General features: G+C 38.6%; 1 protein-coding gene across 1 annotated transcript; it reads right to left on the reverse strand.

Moving 5' to 3' along the window:
• Positions 1-6,591: 6,591 nt before the first annotated feature.
• LOC135075884 (ribosome production factor 2 homolog) lies at positions 6,592-16,308 on the reverse strand. Its single transcript, XM_063970342.1, has 5 exons — positions 16,227-16,308; positions 15,748-15,963; positions 7,450-7,723; positions 7,154-7,295; positions 6,592-6,921 (listed from the first exon to the last, which is right to left on the reverse strand). The coding sequence occupies exons 1-5, from the start codon at positions 16,247-16,249 to the stop codon at positions 6,635-6,637; spliced, it is 942 nt and encodes a 313-aa protein (XP_063826412.1). The 5' UTR covers positions 16,250-16,308; the 3' UTR covers positions 6,592-6,634.
• Between the last annotated feature and the right edge of the window lie 3,138 nt (positions 16,309-19,446).

Consider the following 19,446-nt stretch of genomic DNA (forward strand, 5'->3'; position numbering starts at 1 on the left):
ATAACTGAACAGCAATATTATGCCTATGATTAATTCTTGCCTCCTACAAACAACCTACGCTCTATTGCCCTCTGGCCGGCTACATAAATATCTAGTTTACCTATTTACTATTAACATAATTATTATTATAACCAGGCAGCAACTAAGTAGGTAATAGGTTACCCAAGTCCTATAACCATTGCCATATTTAAGTTCTATCCTTTAGTTTAGATAATTTCGTTTTTAAAAGTTTTAGTTAAGTAAGTAGGTTTCGAAAGTTTACAAAAAGTTAGGTTTTCGCTAAATAGATTTTCATTGGTTACCAAAAGTTAGGTTTTCAATAGTTAGGTTTCAGATAGGTTTTGAATAGGTTGATTTTAAAAAGGTTTTCGAAAGTTAGGTTCACGTAAAGGTTAATTTTTCAAACGTTAGGTTTTAGATAGGTTTTCCAAAGTTAGGTTAGATTAGGTTAGGTTTTCGTTAATTAGGTGTAAGAGAATTAAGTAGGTTTTTGAAAGATAGGTATCGATAGTAAAGTTTTCAAAAGTGAGGTTTCATGTAGATTTTGAATGTTAGGTTTTAGATGGGTTGTCGAAGTTTAGTTTTTGAGAGTTAGGTTTTCGAAAGTAAGTTTTTGTTAGTATGTTTTCGAAAGTTCACGAAAAGTTACGTTTTCGAAAGTTAGGGTTTCGATAGGGCTTCTTCCTAGTTGGTACACTCATGCAAAAGTGGTCGTGGTCATCGTTGTGAATATCGATGAGTGACGATTTTTGCAACATGGCGCCGAAATATATTGAAAATAAAATCGCTATGTGGGTACTTCTCATTTACACTCAAATTTGATGGTCACACAATAATAGTTCATAAACGGTATAAGTTAGAACAATAACTTTGAAATCAGATGATAAAATATCTATTTAGCTACATACAAAATAAATTTTATCGTAATAGAAGCAAAAATAATACGAAAAAATCACATGAAACGATAAAAAACGGGGTCATTTTTCGCGTTCTCATCGTGTCACACCTTCGGTTGCAATGAAACATTTGGTTACTGCATTCACAATTTTCATTCAATTTGTGTGTAGCATATACTAAAATCATCGTAATTAAATATACTTTCCACACAATAGTCAAAAAAATATCTTCTTATAATTATTTTGAATTGAGAAAGCGAAATACGTTGGTCACACGATTTTAGGTACCTAAAATTTTGAGTAATAATACAAGATTGCCGTTAAACCGAACACCAGCAACCAATCACAGCAATCTATTCGGTTAATGTCAGTCGCGCTTCGACCATTGGGGAGGTGAGATAGGTCGATCGTCGCTCCGCGAAAAAAATACGTAACTTTTTGTGATTATCCATAGACATACCGTCGCTTGCTTGAACAATATTTTCTACCTCTAAAATTTAAACAATTTAATTGAAACTTTGCCATTGAAAACTTAACATGTTAGACTTATTTGTGTAGTATTCAACTTGAACTGTTAAATTCAAATTTAAGGATAATTCATAAAAAACTAAAATTTTCGTCACCTTCGTGGCATCACCTTCGTGGTGTTTTATACACGAAGGTGATTTTAGGCCACGAAAGTGATTTCTTGCTTTGGTTTATTTTAAAATATAGTGACTGGTGTTTATGTTTTTACAATATTTTAATAACTAATAAATTATACGTGGTAAGTAGAGATCAGTACATCAATAAATAAATAAGGGCCTCGTATTTTTGTTGTATGTTTGTATGACTGTATGTATGTCTGTATATGTGACTGTGTATCTGTTTGTAAGATAAATTTAATCTGAAGTTTGAGTTAAAAGTTGTACAACAAAAATACGAGGCCTAAATAAAAAATATATTTTTGTTGAGGGACTGATAATCAGTTAGAGTTATTTTTATTGAGGTACTGATAATCCGTTTTTTGCTTCTTTAGCATTTCAGAATGCCACCAGTGTCACCCTTAAAACTAATTGCGTAGAATCTTGTAACTTAGTAGGTGACGTAATCGGTAAAATTTTATCTTGTACTAGCGGCCGCCCGCGACTTCGTACGCGTGGAACCCGTTTTACCCCCTTCATCTATCTTACGCGGTTTAGATTTTTTCATACAAATGTTTTTTCCCGCTAACTCCCGTTCCCGTAGGAATATTGCAATATCCTGTTATAACTAAGCTTTAAGTTTACTAAGGTACCTGCTTGCTAAATTTCAAGCGTCTAACTTAAGCGGTTTAGATTTTTCATACAAAAGGATTTTCCCTCTTGTTCCCGTTTCCGTGAGAATTTCGGGAATTCCTTGTTGTAACTAAGCTCTAAGTTTAATAAGGTACCTACATGCCAAATTTCAAGCGTCTAACTTAAGCGGTTTAGATTTTTCATACAAAAGGATTTTCCCGCTAATGCCCGTTCCCGTGGGAATTCCTAAGTATCCTATAACCTGCCCAGGAGTATGAAGAATAATTGTACCAAGTTTCGTTAAAATCCGTCAAGTAGTTTTTGTTTCTATAAGGAACATACAGACAGACAGACAGACAGACAGACAGACAGACAAAAATTTTACTGATTGCATTTTTGGCATCAGTATCGATCACTAATCACCCCCTGATAGTTATTTTGAAAATATATTTCATGTACAGAATTGACCTCTCTACAGATTTATTATAAGTATAGATTTAAGTAGGTACCTATTTATATTATGTTATTGCTATTTATCTATGAAAATAAGACAAATAAATATATGTTTTATAAACACTTAAGAGTCATTTACAGTAGTACAGTTTGAAAAAATTATTGCTGTGAAGTATAAGAATCACTTTCGTGGCATCAAAAAATTCAAAACGTTAAAGCTTCCAAACGAGACTCACTATTTGACTGATTTACTGAGAATACAGTCTTCACATCAAGCGCTACAATTTTTGTTTACAAAAAGTTGAAATAAGTTAGAAATAAAATTCGCCACGAAGGTGACGATGAGAACCGTGGCGATGAGAAATACCCATGTAGGTTTTCGCTAAATCAGTTTTTTAAAGTTATGTTTTTTTGATGATTAAGTTTTTGACTGTTCGATTCTGAACAGGCTTCTGATAGATTACCGAAAGTTAGTTTCTCGAAGAGTTAGGTTTTCCATAGTTGGAAAATACATAATTTAATTTTAACTTTCATCTAAGTTTTGTTTTAATAATTAGATTTATAATAAGTAGTCTATTTTCTATTTTCAAACCTGCAAAAGATACCAAGTAAATGGCATTTCGCAAAATCCCGACTTCGTTTCATCGGTATCCTCGTAAAACCGCTGTATATTTTACGTGTTCTGAAAGAAAAGTGATGGAAAAACGTCGCTTTGAAAATAATTTGTAGAACAGGAAAAACTTATATTTTTCTGGTTGTATTTAAGAAATAATATAAGGCAGCCTAATTACTGTGAATCTATTTAAATTTTATTAAACCCAAATACGTTCTTATGCTTGTATTCATTGGGTACAAGTTACTGATCAAGCAGTAAGAATATAAAATATGCATAAGCACACTCTGACATAAAACATGTTGATGTGGGTGTAAGTACCTACTTAAATAAATTGCATTGCTTAACTACAAATGATTCCGGTTTTCTGTAGGAAGGAAGTTTTTAATTAAAGTAAACAGGAATAGATAACAATAATAAAACAAAACAAAGTTACACGTCACAGTAGGATGTAAATACTACATACTACTGGTACCCAAGTAGAAAAGTAAGCAGGTACAATACTTATGGGTTGTTCTAAGCTTAAGGAAGAATCTAAAGATATTACTTGACAAGTAACTACCTACCTGATCCTTATTCACGTCTAGATTACGACGTCTAGACAAGCTTTGCTACGGTTTTGGAAAAGTACCTAGGTTTAACAGCATTTTTTATGTAGGTACCTACCTACTTACCTAAGTTTTTTCTGAGTGTATTTAATTACTTATACACCTAATATAATGTTTACAGTAATGATGCGGCCTAAACGATTACGAAGTTGCCTGAACCCCGGTGACCTTGTAAATGGAAAATCGGCTTAATATGAATAACCTGTGCTGAAATGCGGTTAATTCAATAACAAAAAAAATTCAGCACATAATGCCAAGTTTAGCCGGTTATTAGGTTATGTATTAATTATGCAACTCGGAACCATATCTTCAGACCTTATCTCTTGATTCTTAAACTTGACAGCCCTACCTTGTAATGCATGAACTTCACCTAGTTCAGACGGGCTGCTCTGTCGGCCAAGCTGGGCAACAGCTCACAGTGAATTGTCGGCCGTTTGGTTTAGTGGTTTAGAACGGATTACTAAGCCGAGAGGTCCTGGGTTCGATTCCCGGCCGAGCAGCAATTGAAATGATAAATTTTAATTTCTGTGACGGGTCTGGGTGTTACTATGTCCTAATATGTTATTAAATAAGTTGTATTTTCCGTTGTCTAGTGCCCATAGTAGGTACAAGCTTTGCTTAGTTTGTGACTAGAGGCGCAGTGTAAAATGTCCAAGGATTTATTTATTTATTTTTCAGCATACGTGACGATCAAATGTTAGGAAGAAACAGTAGTTCTATGGAAATGGATATGACACTTGAGATATCAACAGGTGAATGACACCAAACGAGTCGCCCATATAGCGCGTAGGAGGTAAGGTGAATACCTGCATTCATCTGATAACCATCTGGTTTTCCTTGTCCAGCAGAGTGCGGGGAAAGCCCTTACCTGCGTAGATGCTAATTTCAAAATTTTTCACTTTATAGTTTTACTAGCTTTTGCCCACGGTTTCACAGTTTATCTTATATGTTATTCTCGGTTATAAACAATAATACTGTAAAGTTTCATCAAAATCCGTTCAGTAGTTTTTGCGTGAAAGAGTAACAAACATCCAGACAGAAGGTTGAGGATTCCGGGTGAAGCTCGCTTCCACCTTCGGCCTGATCATCACTTACCATCAGGTGAGGTACAGGCCAAGAGCTTCCTCGTTGTGAATAAAAAAAAAGAAAGACATCCAAACTTTCGCATTTATAATATTAGTAGGACTAGCGGCCGCCCGCAACTTCGTACGCATGGTACTTACCCGTTTTACCCCTTTAGGGGTGGAGTTTCCTAAAATTCATTCTTAGTGAGCACCTACGTTCTAAAAGGAACCCCCATGCAAAATATTAGACACCTAGCACTTGTAGTTTCTGCAATTTCGTGATGAGTGAGTCAGTCAATCAGTGACCTTTTGCTTTTATAGATATAGATACCTACAGATATTACAAGTGAGTTTACCACATAATTTGTGTGGCCAACCGGGGAATCGAACCTAACAACTCACGACTCTCAGATTTATCTTTTCGCACAAAACGCGTTAGGTATTAAAGGTAGGCCAGATCTTAAACGACCTAAATAAAAAGATCCTGAGAAGCTAAATTGATAAGCTGTTACTTACAAATGAAACATAAAAGAGATACCCTGCTATCTGTCAGAGATTTCAACGTTTTCGGTTAGGCTTTATCTGGAAGGAAACTAAAACTATTTTTAATAATAATTTAACACATTTTGTATGCAGTGCTTGCTGGTATGATTAAGTATTAGGAGTACCTGCTTACTAAATATCTATTTTATAATCAAGGAAAACGCAGTTACCCACTGGAATCCCCGGACAAAGAATGTAACAGTTATCTTTTTCCGGCTGGTAGGTGGACGATAACATTTTTGCCTTAAACTTACTCCCAGGCGCATGGACTCACTCAGTGACAACAACAGATAACAACTAGTGTTCTTTAATTAATTACTTTGACATTTAAAAAGTATTCGATAAGATATTTTCATCTATATTAGCGGAGCGATCGCAATCTCAACGTTTACCAACCGCCCGGCCCCAAATAACTATTCAAATAACATCCAGTACCTAAGTAGGTGTATTGACTACGAGTCTACGAGTCTACGAAAACGGTAGGTATATTTGTAAAGCGCAACTATTTCGATTATTCATCTTCAATTTAGTAAGATGGAGAAGTGTTCGTAGCCGGGTCTGTTAATATAATGATAGGAATTTATACATAGGTTCTTTGTATTAAAACCTTGAATACACAATTTCAAAGAAAATTTTTAGATCAAGTCCTTTGGTAAATACTTAGCATCACGAATGGTTTACTCCCAAAGGTCTTGACTCTATTGTTCTTCTTTTCCCACCGGGTCCATGAAATTTTAAAATATTTAATTTACCTATATTTCAAAACTACTTAGAAAATGCTTTTTATTTTTAATGCTGTGGAACTCGTGGACCCGTTGGGAATCAAAGTATGAACCTACATTTTTTGAAAACACCTAGAGTGACCTAGAGCTGTGGACCTTTGGGGAATAAGCCATCATGTTTTAGGTATGTACAATGAACACCACATCAAGACTATACATTATTGTTGCAAAAGCATTTATTACTTGAAAGACAAAATACCACAATGTTTAGCTTATTATAATTCATGCTATCGTAGCACTGTCGTCTGTACATCTACCTATTACATAAATTACACTGCACTTTTCCAATAAACTATACGCAACTAACCTTTATCGTAGATTTGTTTCCATGATGTATGAAGAAAGTATGTAATTTAAAATAAATAAAACTAGGTGATTAATAAATAAAAATAAGTGATTTTTGTAACAAATCCATTTATTTATGCTTTTGTTTCGGCTTGGCTGGCAGCTTTCTTTGCCTTTTTCTTTTTCAGGAGCATTTGTTTCTTCTCTTCTGTTGTTTTCTTGAGACCCTTCATCTTTCGAGTCTGTAGTTTGCCGATATCTTGTTTGCCCATGTGAATGCGACCCAACTTTGAACCAAATGCATCTCTGGAGATATTCTTTTTAACACCTGTCTTGGCTTCTCTTGGAATCCTGCAAGCTTCTTTGAAGAGATCATTTGCTGCTAACTTAGTTCTTCTCAGTTTGAAATCTATTGATGGGCCTGAAATAAAATTAATATCGTACCTATATGTTAAAATTTTGATGTGTGATGTATTTTAGAAGGCTTTGTTTTGATAGTGATTTTATATAAAAGTTTCATCAATGATTTATGAGTTATTATTACTTAAAAACACAAGTATTTATTTTTTTAGTACCCATAAAGATTATGGGAGAAAGGCTTATTAATGGAGGTGTATATCTAAGTCTATTGTGAAATAAAAACAAGAAATTACCAATTTCCTCCAATTCCACTCGAGGTGTCCTCTGACCACTTTTCTTTAGCAGTATCCTGTATGACCTCAGGTAAATCATACCGTCATCTGTGGCTGTGAAACTGAGTACATGCTCCAAGCCCTGCAGCCTGATTGTCTCAACCTAAAACATAATCCAAAATTAACTATTTAAACAACAAGAAGGTACAGGGTTTTGTTTTGATTGATATAATAGGGAAGGATATGGATTATCAAACCCCAAGCTTTAAAATATTATTTACATTATTATTTCAAGAGCAAGTTCTAAAGTGTTTTACCTTTTCTCTGTAGAAGAAATCAGTGAACAATGACTTTAATCTTTTTAAGTCTTCGTTCAAGTCCCAGGCTGGCCCGTTGAATAACAGGCAAGGTTTGAGCCCCGCAAGGACTTTCATGTTCTGGAAATCTGACATTGCTTTAAAGTTCTCAGCTCCGAGCTCTATCATATCCAATATTGAGTAATTGAAGGTCCTTCCCAATATTATGTTGTGTGGCCTCTTTTTGGAATGTGAACCCACTCCAAACAATGCAGCATCTTTTTTGTCACACAACCTGAAAATAAAAAAAACATTATTAATAATCAATAACCATTCACTGTGAGTCTGTGAACAAATAAGTCCTGCTTTACTGATATCTTGGCTACATAATATTGCTGGATTATTACTAAAAAGGTTTCTTTCATTGATTCTAAAGAATTAGCTTAACAAATCAATTTATAAGCAAACCAAGATGCAGTACAAGGCTTGTTACACCCTGCCACTCTAAGGGAAACGCCTACGAAGTACCAACCTAGATTTTGGCTAAACAAGTAATTGCGTCAATCGGCGACACGAGGAGCTGCGTCGGCAGAACGTGATGCACCGAGCCGCCGCGTCCCATCGCGCCACCGCCACATCGATCACTTTGGTTCCAACATCGAACTTGGTCAATCGCTCTAGTAATAATTAATTTGTAATTGTAATTTCTATATCTTTAATTAAATTAGTTTAAAGTAAATTGGTTTTTTTTGAGACTATCGCTGCCGCCGTACGTATTTGGCGCAGTCGGTAGGATACTCACGGTCGGGCTCGCGCTTCATCGAGAAGACTCTAGAAGAAGACGACCGCGTGGCTATCAAGTCGCATCCTGAGTATCCTGAACCTACGACGTGCAGCAGCGCAGGCATCCAGACATCGATACCAATAGCCAGAGAAAACCAAGATTATGAAACTGTGAGTACATTTGAATCTTTCATGTGTTGCTCTCCTTTTACTGTGTAATCCATTTTACCTTTCCTAGTGTAATTATCCCTTTCCAAAATTTTTCATCCTAGACGATCGGGGTCCGATTCCCCTAGGTTAGATAGGATTAATAGGTTAGACGCACATAGGAATATAGAGGAAGTAATAGAGGAAGAAGTCGAAATAATGTCAGATCCCGTAGACAACATCTTTAAATCCCTTAGATTACTCCCGGAATTTGACGGGAACCCCAACGTGTTAACTCGTTTCATACATTTGTGCGATCAACTCGTTCTCAGGCACGTTAACACAGGGCCGGGACACGAATTGGAAAACCAGGCCTTATTAAACGGCATCTTAAATAAAGTCACAGGGCCCGCCGCCCGTCTTATAAATTCACATGGCATTCCTAGCGATTGGCAAGGCATAAGAAATGCGTTAATTAATAACTTTGCCGATCAACGCGATGAAACCGCGTTGTACAATGATTTAGCATTACAGTCGCAGGGCCATAGCACACCGCAGGAATTTTATGAGCGCTGTCAGACCCTTTTCAGCACTATAATAACATACGTAACTTTGCATGATAGTGTTCCCACTACAGTAGAGGCCAAACGTCAGTTATACAAAAAATTAACCTTGCAATCATATTTACGCGGCCTCAAGGAACCGCTGGGTTCGCGTATTCGATGCATGCGGCCCGCATCTATAGAGCAAGCGCTAGAATTTGTACAGGAGGAAATTAATACCTTATATTTACAGCAGAGAAATGAGCAATTGCCCGATAGGAAATCGCAATCTTTCATTTTACCTCCACCTACTAAACCAATTTATAGCCCTCCTAATTATTTTCCCATGCCACCAATGCCATCTTCAAAGCCTCTAGGTTTTAGCATGCCAGGGCCATCTCGTCCTCAACCTCAACCATTCCGTATACCCCAGCCGTCCCAGCAATGGCGACCAAACCCAGTTCAACCACAACTGAACCGTGGACCGACACGTACCCAGCAGATGTTCAGTGCTCCACCTCAAAATTATAATCCACCCGTTGCTAATTATCAGGCACCCAAACCCATGAGCGGCGTAAGCCACTTTGTTAGCAAACCTTTACCACCTAGTGGTCATGATTGGCGTAGGTTTGGTAACCCACCACCAAGTAATTACTTTAAAACGCGAGAAATGAATTTTAATGATTGCTTGGATTATGAATACGGACCTTATTTCGATGGCTACTCAGATTACTATCACGGCGATAACAGCATGCCCTATTGCGAATACATTGACTATTCTAATGATATTTTTTATGCACCCAATTATAATTATCCAGAACTATTTAATACCGAACCCGTTTGTGAAATTACGGAAGAAAGTCCTTCACCTAGCAAGGCCGAGGATTTTCAGGAGCCAGCCCGCTCAGACAAACCAAAATAGAATTAAACTTGCAAACCCAGAGACAACTCCCGTATGTTCAGATATTGAACCCACCTTTAAAATTACTTATAGACACCGGAGCTAATCAGTCGTTTATAAGTCCGGAGGCTGTCGAAAAATATTTCTCGAATTATGAATTAAATTACGATCCGTTTGAAGTCGTCAATGTACACGCAATAAGCCGGTGCGATTATTCTATTACGCTACCGTGTTTCTCGGAATTCAATGACACGACCGATGTTACACTTTTTGTGTATAAATTCCATAATTATTTCGACGGTTTAATTGGGTCAGATTTATTGAACAAATGGGAATCGTCAATTGATTTTAAAAATAAGTTACTTATTACACGGCACGCTTCTAACCCGATTCATGTCTATGATTCCCGGAACGTTAACCTGTATGAAGACATCATTCCAGGGCGTTCCTCTAAATTAATTAAATTACCTATCAATGTCAGAGACGGAGATGCGTTTATCCCAGAGCAGGTAATATCTAATTGCATTGTAGGAGAATGTTTAACCAGCGTTAAAGATAATCGTGGATATTTAGAGATATCAAACCCAAGTCATAATGACGTCATTTTTTCCGTCGACCGCCAGGTTAGCGCAGAGATCTATAATGTAGAGTCCACGCGTACCGAGCGCGAACTAAATGCTACGGAACTTACCTATGCTACGAGCGAATTACGTCACCCTCATACTACGAGTAGTGAACCGCGTGACCCGCGTCATCAAAGCGTTACGAAGCTATCTAAACGTGCTACGGACGTTCTCTCGCGTCTACGGACTAGCCATTTGAACGCTGAAGAGCGCGCGAACTTACAAAATTTATGCGCTCAATATGCAGACGTATTTTATATCGAAGGCGAGGCTTTAACTTTTACAAATCAGATCAAACACTCGATCAAGACTACTGACGAGCTACCAGTTTATACCAAGAGTTACCGTTACCCGTACATCCATAGGGAAGAGGTTAGGAGCCAGATTAGTAAAATGCTAGAACAAGGTATCATCAGGCCATCTAGTTCAGCATGGAGCTCACCTATCTGGGTAGTTCCCAAGAAAGCTGACGCCTCTGGCAAAACTAAGTGGCGTCTTGTTGTTGATTTTAGGAAACTAAATGATAAAACCATCGACGACAAGTATCCTATCCCTAACATCGCGGATATTTTGGACAAACTAGGCAACTGTCAATATTTTACCACCCTGGATCTTGCCAGTGGTTTCCATCAGGTGGAAATGGAACCCTCGGATATACCTAAAACAGCTTTTAACGTAGAACACGGCCATTTCGAATTTCTCAGAATGCCGATGGGTTTAAAGAACGCACCAAGCACCTTCCAACGCGTTATGGACAATGTCCTCCGTGGTCTACAGAACGTTATCTGTCTTGTGTATCTTGATGACGTCATCATTTTCAGTACGTCCTTACAGGAACACATAAATAATCTTGAAAAGGTGTTCCAAAGACTTCGTGAGTCTAATTTCAAGATACAGATGGACAAGTCCGAGTTCCTCAAACTTGAGACAGCATTTCTAGGTCACATCATCAGCAAAGATGGTGTAAAGCCTAACCCGGATAAGATCGAAGCCATCAAGAAATATCCCATACCAAAAACTCCCACTGAAATTAAGAGGTTCCTAGGACTCTTAGGGTACTACAGGAAGTTCATCCCAGATTTCGCACGGATTACTAAGCCGTTAACTCAGTGTTTGAAAAAAGGTTCCAAAATCACTTTAGATCCAAATTATGTCAACTGTTTCGAGAAATGTAAATTACTACTCACAAATGATCCCATATTACAGTATCCGGATTTCTCTAAAGATTTCATTTTAACTACTGACGCCTCCAATCTAGCAATAGGCGCTGTACTATCTCAAGGACCTATCGGTAGCGACAAGCCAATAGCGTATGCATCTAGAACTCTTAACACCAGCGAGATAAATTACAGTACTATTGAAAAAGAGTTGTTAGCGATTGTTTGGGCCACTAAGTACTTCCGTCCATATCTATTTGGACGTAAATTTAAGATCATTACAGATCATAAGCCCCTGCAATGGGTTATGAATCTCAAAGAACCCAACTCCCGTCTCACTCGTTGGAGATTAAAGCTGAGTGAATATGATTTCACCGTTATCTATAAGCAAGGCAAATGTAACACCAACGCCGATGCGCTATCTCGCATTGAAATCCACAATGAGGAGATCAGTTCTATAGTAGCTAACCCAACCGAGAAGGCCCCTTCTTTAGATAATTCAGACACATTGACAGTACATACAGATGCTGAGAATCCCATCTTAGAAGTCCCCATTTCAGATGAGCCTCTTAATAAATTCCATAGACAGATCTGTTTCACAGTAGTCGGTGATATCAAAGGCAAAACCACTGTATCTAAACCTTTCGAAAGCCACACACGCACCGCTATTCAATTATCTAAGTCTAATCTCGAACAAGATGTAGTTAACGCAATAAAAGAATACGTTAATCCGAAAGTGAAGACAGGCATCATCATCCATCCTCCTTTAGAGATGTTTAACATTGTTCCTATTATTCAAACCCACTTTAAAAGTTCCGCTATGAACATTGTACTTACTAAAACTGAACTTGAGAACATTAAAGAGTATCTAAGACAGCAAGAGTTAATACAGAAATACCACGAAGGAAAAACTAACCATCGCGGTATTACTGAATGTTACTTAGCTTTGTCAAATAAATATTTTTGGCCTAAGATGAAAGATAGCATCTCGAAATATATCAATGAGTGTAATATTTGCGGTCAAGCTAAATACGACCGTAGTCCAATCAAGCAACAGTTTCACATAGTTCCTCCGCCCACCAAGCCTTTTGAAATCTTGCACATTGACTTATTCACAGTCGATACAGAAAAATACCTAACACTAGTTGATGCTTTTTCTAAGTATGCCCAGGCGTACCATCTTCGCGATGGCACTGCTATTAGTGTAGTACAGGCTGTATTAAAGTTTTGCACCCATCATGGAATCCCTTCAATTATAGTATCAGATCGTGGCACTGAATTTACAAACCAGCTTTTCTTAGAGTTCACTCGCGTTCATAAGATCCAGCATCACAAGATCTTAGCTCATGCTCCAAACGAAAATGGAATAGTAGAACGCTTCCACTCGACGTTGTTAGAGCACTTGCGATTATTAAAACTACAGCATCGCAGCGAATCGGTAGTAAATCTTATATCTTATGCGATCTTAGCGTACAATAGCTCGATACACAGTTTAACTAAATGTAGACCCTTAGAGGTTATTACTGGTCACTTCGATCCCCGTGACCCAATAGATATCGAGTTAACAGAGCATTTATTGCAACAGTATATCATAGATCATCGCGCTAAGATGAGCAAGGCTTATGAGATGATACAAGATTCATCTCTACGCCTCCGTACTGAGATCATGGAGAATCGTAATAAAACTAGAGAGGCCGAAGAAACGTATAATCCCGAGCAAAACGTTTTTGTTAAAAACCCTATGGCCAGTCGTCAGAAACTAGCACCGCGATACACTCACGATACTGTTTTAGCCGATCTCCCTATACATATTTACACTAAGAAAAAGCGTGGTCCCGTGGCTAAGTCTAGGTTAAAGAGAGTCCCTAATAGTGCACGCTTGTTGCAGGATAATAATGATGATCCTGCTCCGGGCAGCAGTCGCACAAGAGATCCTACTTGACAGCTTAGAAGACGGTCCAGGCATTCTCCCTTTCAAACTAGGTCCTACCAAAATAATATCCCACTATCATTCCTTTCTCCAATTTATTGATATCGATTACATACAGTCTAAGGTAAATTTAGTTAGATCACAGTTAAATGATGTTCGGCCTCAGTTAAATAATAAGACTTTAAACTTGTACGAACCACATATTGATTATCTGAGTAAAAAGCTAGAAAAGGTTGCTGACCAGTTGCAAACGTTTGAAATGAATCGCGTTAAACGAGGATTGATAGACGGATTAGGATCAGTCATAAAAAGCATCTCAGGAAACCTAGATTATACAGATGCTGTGCGTTACGATAATGCTCTTAAGTCTTTACAAAGTAACGAAGAAAAATTAGTTTCAGAATTTAACAGTCACATAAGTCTAAGTAAAGAATGGATGACTGAACACACTAACATACTAGAGACTATTTCTAAAAATCAAATAAAGATTGAGAACGTACTTAATCTAATTATTAATAGCGAAGCAAGTAGAGATACAGATTTAGTAAAATACGCCCATCTGGCTCAGTTACTTTTAATCTTAGGAGATAATATAGAAGATCTTGCAGAGGAGTTAGTTAAGTTAGAAAACCTGTTAGCATTTATCCGTGCATCGAGCACGCACCATTCTATGTTAAGTTTAGAAGTTTTAAGATCAATGTTAGATAAGTTAAAGACTTTATATAACAAAGACGAAGTTATTGAAGTCAATCTTAGAGAATATTACGATATTATAAAATTAGGTTCTTACTACACTAAAAATAAAATAGTTATAGTGTTCAAGATTCCGATCGCTATCCCACATTCCTATGATCTGTATAAATTAGCCATTGTTCCCAATAAACACCATAATGTTCTCATCCCATCCTCTCCTTATATAGCAATACATAGAAATGATTTCATCTACATAGAGACAGAATGTCCGAAGTCCAATACTTGGTATCTCTGCGAGATAAGAATAAACTACAAGCCACAAGATCAAGTTGACTGCATCCAGACTCTCATCGCTACCCAGAAACTGGACATCACATGCAAGCTCACCACGGTTCTACTCGATCGAGAAGCCCTTGAGCAACTGGACGACAAACACTATGTAGTCAGCTTCCCAAAACCAACGAAGATCCAGACATCCTGTGGAAAGAATACTTACTCTACTCTTCAAGGCAGTTATCTGACTACCGTCCCTTCGGGATGTTATCTCCAAACGTCCGAGTTCACTATACTCAACAGCAACGACCGCACAAGAGGAACAGCTATCAAAATCATGAACCTGCCACCTCCAGAGAACTTCCCATCAACTCCGAGATCACTCATAAAATTGAACTCAATCAACTTAGAAAATCTACACGCAAGTAACACGAAGATATCTCTGCAGCATCCAGTAGAGATAAGCAAATCTGTGGAAGCTAGCCTTTACCATACTACGATACCCTTATACGTAGTACTGTTAAGTGCAGGCGCACTCGTTATTGGCTTATTAATTCGACGTCACTACATCAAACGTCAAGTGAATACGTCAAGCCCTCAAGAAACCTATGCAGAAATCTCAGATAAGCAACGAGATGTATCCAGTCTCACTACAGCAACATTCTCGAAGAAAATTCTCCAATAGTTGCTGATCTTCGGGGGGAGGTGTTACACCCTGCCACTCTAAGGGAAACGCCTACGAAGTACCAACCTAGATTTTGGCTAAACAAGTAATTGCGTCAATCGGCGACACGAGGAGCTGCGTCGGCAGAACGTGATGCACCGAGCCGCCGCGTCCCATCGCGCCACCGCCACATCGATCACTTTGGTTCCAACATCGAACTTGGTCAATCGCTCTAGTAATAATTAATTTGTAATTGTAATTTCTATATCTTTAATTAAATTAGTTTAAAGTAAATTGGTTTTTTTTGAGACTATCGCTGCCGCCGTACGTATTTGGCTAGTAAATAATCATGAACACAAACTCAAGGTTTTGAACTGGATAATTTCTGATGAAGGTTACATTTAAAATTACTTATAATGATGATTTACTTGTATTTCTATTCATTAATATACTTTGAGTACAGGTATTTCTATAAAGAAGAAGTTTACCAAATTGATAACAGTAACTAATTAAAGTTTTAATGGTAGTTTAAGATGTAAGTTGAGCGTAACCTAAAAGAAATTAAGGATAAAAAAATACCATCAAAAACATGAAAAAATAACTTACTTTTCAATAAGTGATGCATCTTCAAATGGTACAAAGTCATTTTTACGGGTAAAATATGCAGCATCTGGCTTTTTCAAGTCATAGATGTCCTTCAATAGTTTTCTGGTGCGCTCTGACGGATTGCGTCCTTGCATGAAGAGGCATTGCTTTGGCCCTTCGACGGGCTTAGGCTCTTTAGCAAGCAATACTTTTTTACCCCTACGTGTGGTAGGTTTCCTATAGAAGAAAAAGAGTGTTAGGTTATGAAAATACTAATAATGATTACAAAGTACAAGTATCATGCTACATAATACTTAATACATGTGCCTTTAAGAAATGTATACTTAAATTCACATGAAATATTTAAATGCGTACAATAACAAGATTAACAAACAATCATTCACAAATACTTTACGACCTATGAAGTTTTAAGTAGATTGATGATTCCTTACTTATAACTTTTACCAATTTATTAATGTTAATAATATTGTCAAACTTACTTTATTCTCTGCATTACTGGCATTATAATTATTTGTTTTCAATTAATTGAAATTAACTATTAAAAACACACGTGGAAAAATAATCACGTTTCGCTATTTGACAGAATCAGTGTTGCCAGTCGGGTCTTGTCAGAAATTACCAGAAATATAAATTTTTGAATAAAAAGTAACCTTCTACGGGGGGGGGGGGGGGGTTGCGTGTGGAGCGATTGTGTAAGGTTGTTCATGGATGGAAAATGAATACAATTGATCATCAATCATTTACCTAAATTCGAAATTCAATGAAGACCGAAAAGTGACCGGTCGTATAAAAACGTTTCATGGATTTGCGTTTCACTATCGAAAAACATTGGCTAAAACTCATTTTTTATAACAAATAATAAATCAAATTCATGTTTAAATGCAGTTTATGACATAATTTTTAAATTGTCACTATTAATATTTTTTAATGAATAACCTGTAAAAGTTAATTCTACAATTTCTGAAAAATCACCTAAAAGTAACCTTTTCATTAGTGTAACCTAAAAGTAACCAATGCAGTTCAAAAAAGGTTACAAAAGTAACCTTCTGGCAACACTGGACAGAATGAATTTTGTCAATTTGACATTGACATATTTGACACTTGACAAGTTTTTAGGCAAATGCATTAAGTCAAACAGCCAAGTCTTGAGTTTTTATTTTTCTTAGATAAAAATGTAATTTAATAACGACTTTTTATTTATTTTTCTTCTCTTATAATATTCAATGTCTTCTATTTAAATTATTAATAGGTACAATGTGTGCAATGTTTCACAAACGAGGAGCTGAGTGCGCTAGTAGCGCCATCTGTGATTGAGTGTTTCCCTGCCTACACTACGTCACTACGTCTTCGCCCGTGGTCGTCACTCGAAAACTTTTCCGCCCCAGTGGCCATCAACTGTGCGAGCTAGCCCCGCCCACTGCCGCGGGAGCCCGAGAGGTTTCGGATGCGGGCGACGCAGGACCGGTCGCTGTGGAAATCCTTGGGGGAAGCCTTTGTTCAGCAGTGCGCACGCACTGCGCAGTGGCCGACGTCATTTAGCTGAAACGAACGAGAATTATTGTGACTTTTTCAGCGGTCGATACTTAGCTCTTTTTTACATTTAAAAGCTTGTGTTTACCTACTCCTGAATGTTCATTATTACTAAGTTAAGTTCAGCTCATCCAGTTCCCTTCTATGATCTGAGTGTTTTACCCAGGGAGGGAACTCGAAGGGAACGCACATTTACTTAGGGGTGTTGGAATTTTGCAAAATCCTGTCTTAGTGAGCACCTAAGTTCTAAACGGAACCCCCATGCAAAATTTGAGACGCCTAGCATTTGTAATTACTGAGATTTCGTGATGAGTGAGTCAGTCAGTGACCTTTCGCTTTTACACTTAACATGGAAGGCTGGCCGTGATGAAAATACGTAATTACGCCCGCCATTAGAGGCGTAGAATCTATTTTGCGAACGAATTTTCACGAGGCTGGCAGGTTGTGGCTTCAGTATCAGCGGAAAGGTGTAAAAAGGCAAATCTTAATTTCTTTACTCATGTCATCATGTGCCTAAACTATATTTTACTAGTAGAGTCGAGTACTTAGTTAAGTAACTATTAGACTTAACACGTTGAGTGCGAAACCAGGTCTATAGACCTTGTGTACGTCTCGCTTACCGTGCGGCTAAGAAAATTATAGTCTTCCTTGTCGTGCGAAAGGCATAACTTCAATTGGGTCCGGTGTAGGAAAGTGATGAATATATATCTATGATGTATTTTTAAAATAGAATCCAATGATGTACCTACCTTAATACCAGGTTTTTAGACCTGGTACCGCACGGAAGTAATAAAATGTCTTCACAATGCGAAACCAGGTCGAAGCACCTTGTACCCTGCGCACCTGGTACCGCACCCCACGCTAGCTTCGTGCAGCCAGTGTTGCCTCGCATTCGTAAGAAACGCACATGTCGACATGGCGTCAAGAGAAACAAACAAAATCAAAACTGCAAATTGATTACAATTTAATTTGCTACACGATTTATTGCTGATTTAAATATGCTAATTTAAATTAATGTTTTTCGTGACAAACATTTGAAGTTGTAACTAAATGTTATTAAATAATATGTTTTCGGTAAATATAGCTTATTTAAGTATTTATGCACGTATGTCTTAATTGAGAATGTTACTAGGTATGCAAAATCACTTGAAACCTATGTTACAGTTAAGCTTTTACATTTACAAATACATTAGTTTTTATTTCATTCAAAAATACCCAGTAGTTATGATTTTATAGTATCTGGGCCTAGTGTTGGACGGGCGGTGGAACTTCCACGCCCATTTCGAGGGCCTGGCCCCCAAACTTACAGGGGCGGCAGCTGCATTGGGCAGACTGCTGCCTAACACGCGGGGCCCCAGCGTGAGCTGTCGCAAACTCTACGCTGGGGTTATAAAGAGCATGGCCCTATACGGGGCTCCCATATGGGTGGGTTCTCTCGACAGAGAGAACCGTGCCGCTCTGCGGCGCCCGCAGCGCACCATCGCTTTGCGGGCGATAAGAGGGTACCGCACCGTATCACACGGTGCAGCGTGCGTTTTGGCCGGGCTCCCCCCATGGGAACTCGAAGCAGAGGTCCTCGACGTGGTCTACCAGTTCAGAGCGTCGAGGCGCGAGGCAGGGGAGCGGCCGGCATACGAGGAGGTGGAGCGCGTCCGCGAGCTTGCCCGAGAGGAGCTTCTGCGGCGCTGGGAGCGGGAGCTGGTGGACTGCCGCTATGGCGTGAGAACCATAGAGGCGATCCGCCCGGTCCTGGACCAGTGGGTGCATCGGAGGCACGGCTTCCTCACCTATCGTCTGGTGCAGGTGCTAACCGGACACGGATGCTTCGGTTGGTACCTGCATCTGATCGGTAGAGAGCCGAGCCCTGAATGTCACGAGTGCGGCGCTGCGGAAGATACGGCTCAGCACACCCTTGAGGTATGCCCAGCATGGGTCCAGCAGCGCCGGGCTCTGACTGCGGTGACTGGTCCGGACCTCGCGCTCCCCAGCGTCGTGGTTGCGATGCTCCTGGGCGAGAGCGCGTGGGACGCCATGGTCTCCTTCTGCGAAGAGGTGATGCTGCAGAAGGAGACCGCGGAACGGGCTAGGGAAGTAGATCCCGAAGCCCACGCGCTCCGGCGCAGACGGCCGGGGGGAAGAAGGAGGAGATTCGCTCGCCTCCTTCCGCCT

This window comes from Ostrinia nubilalis, chromosome 11 (assembly GCF_963855985.1).
Source record: "Ostrinia nubilalis chromosome 11, ilOstNubi1.1, whole genome shotgun sequence".
In the NCBI taxonomy this organism is placed as follows: Eukaryota; Metazoa; Arthropoda; class Insecta; order Lepidoptera; family Crambidae; genus Ostrinia; species Ostrinia nubilalis.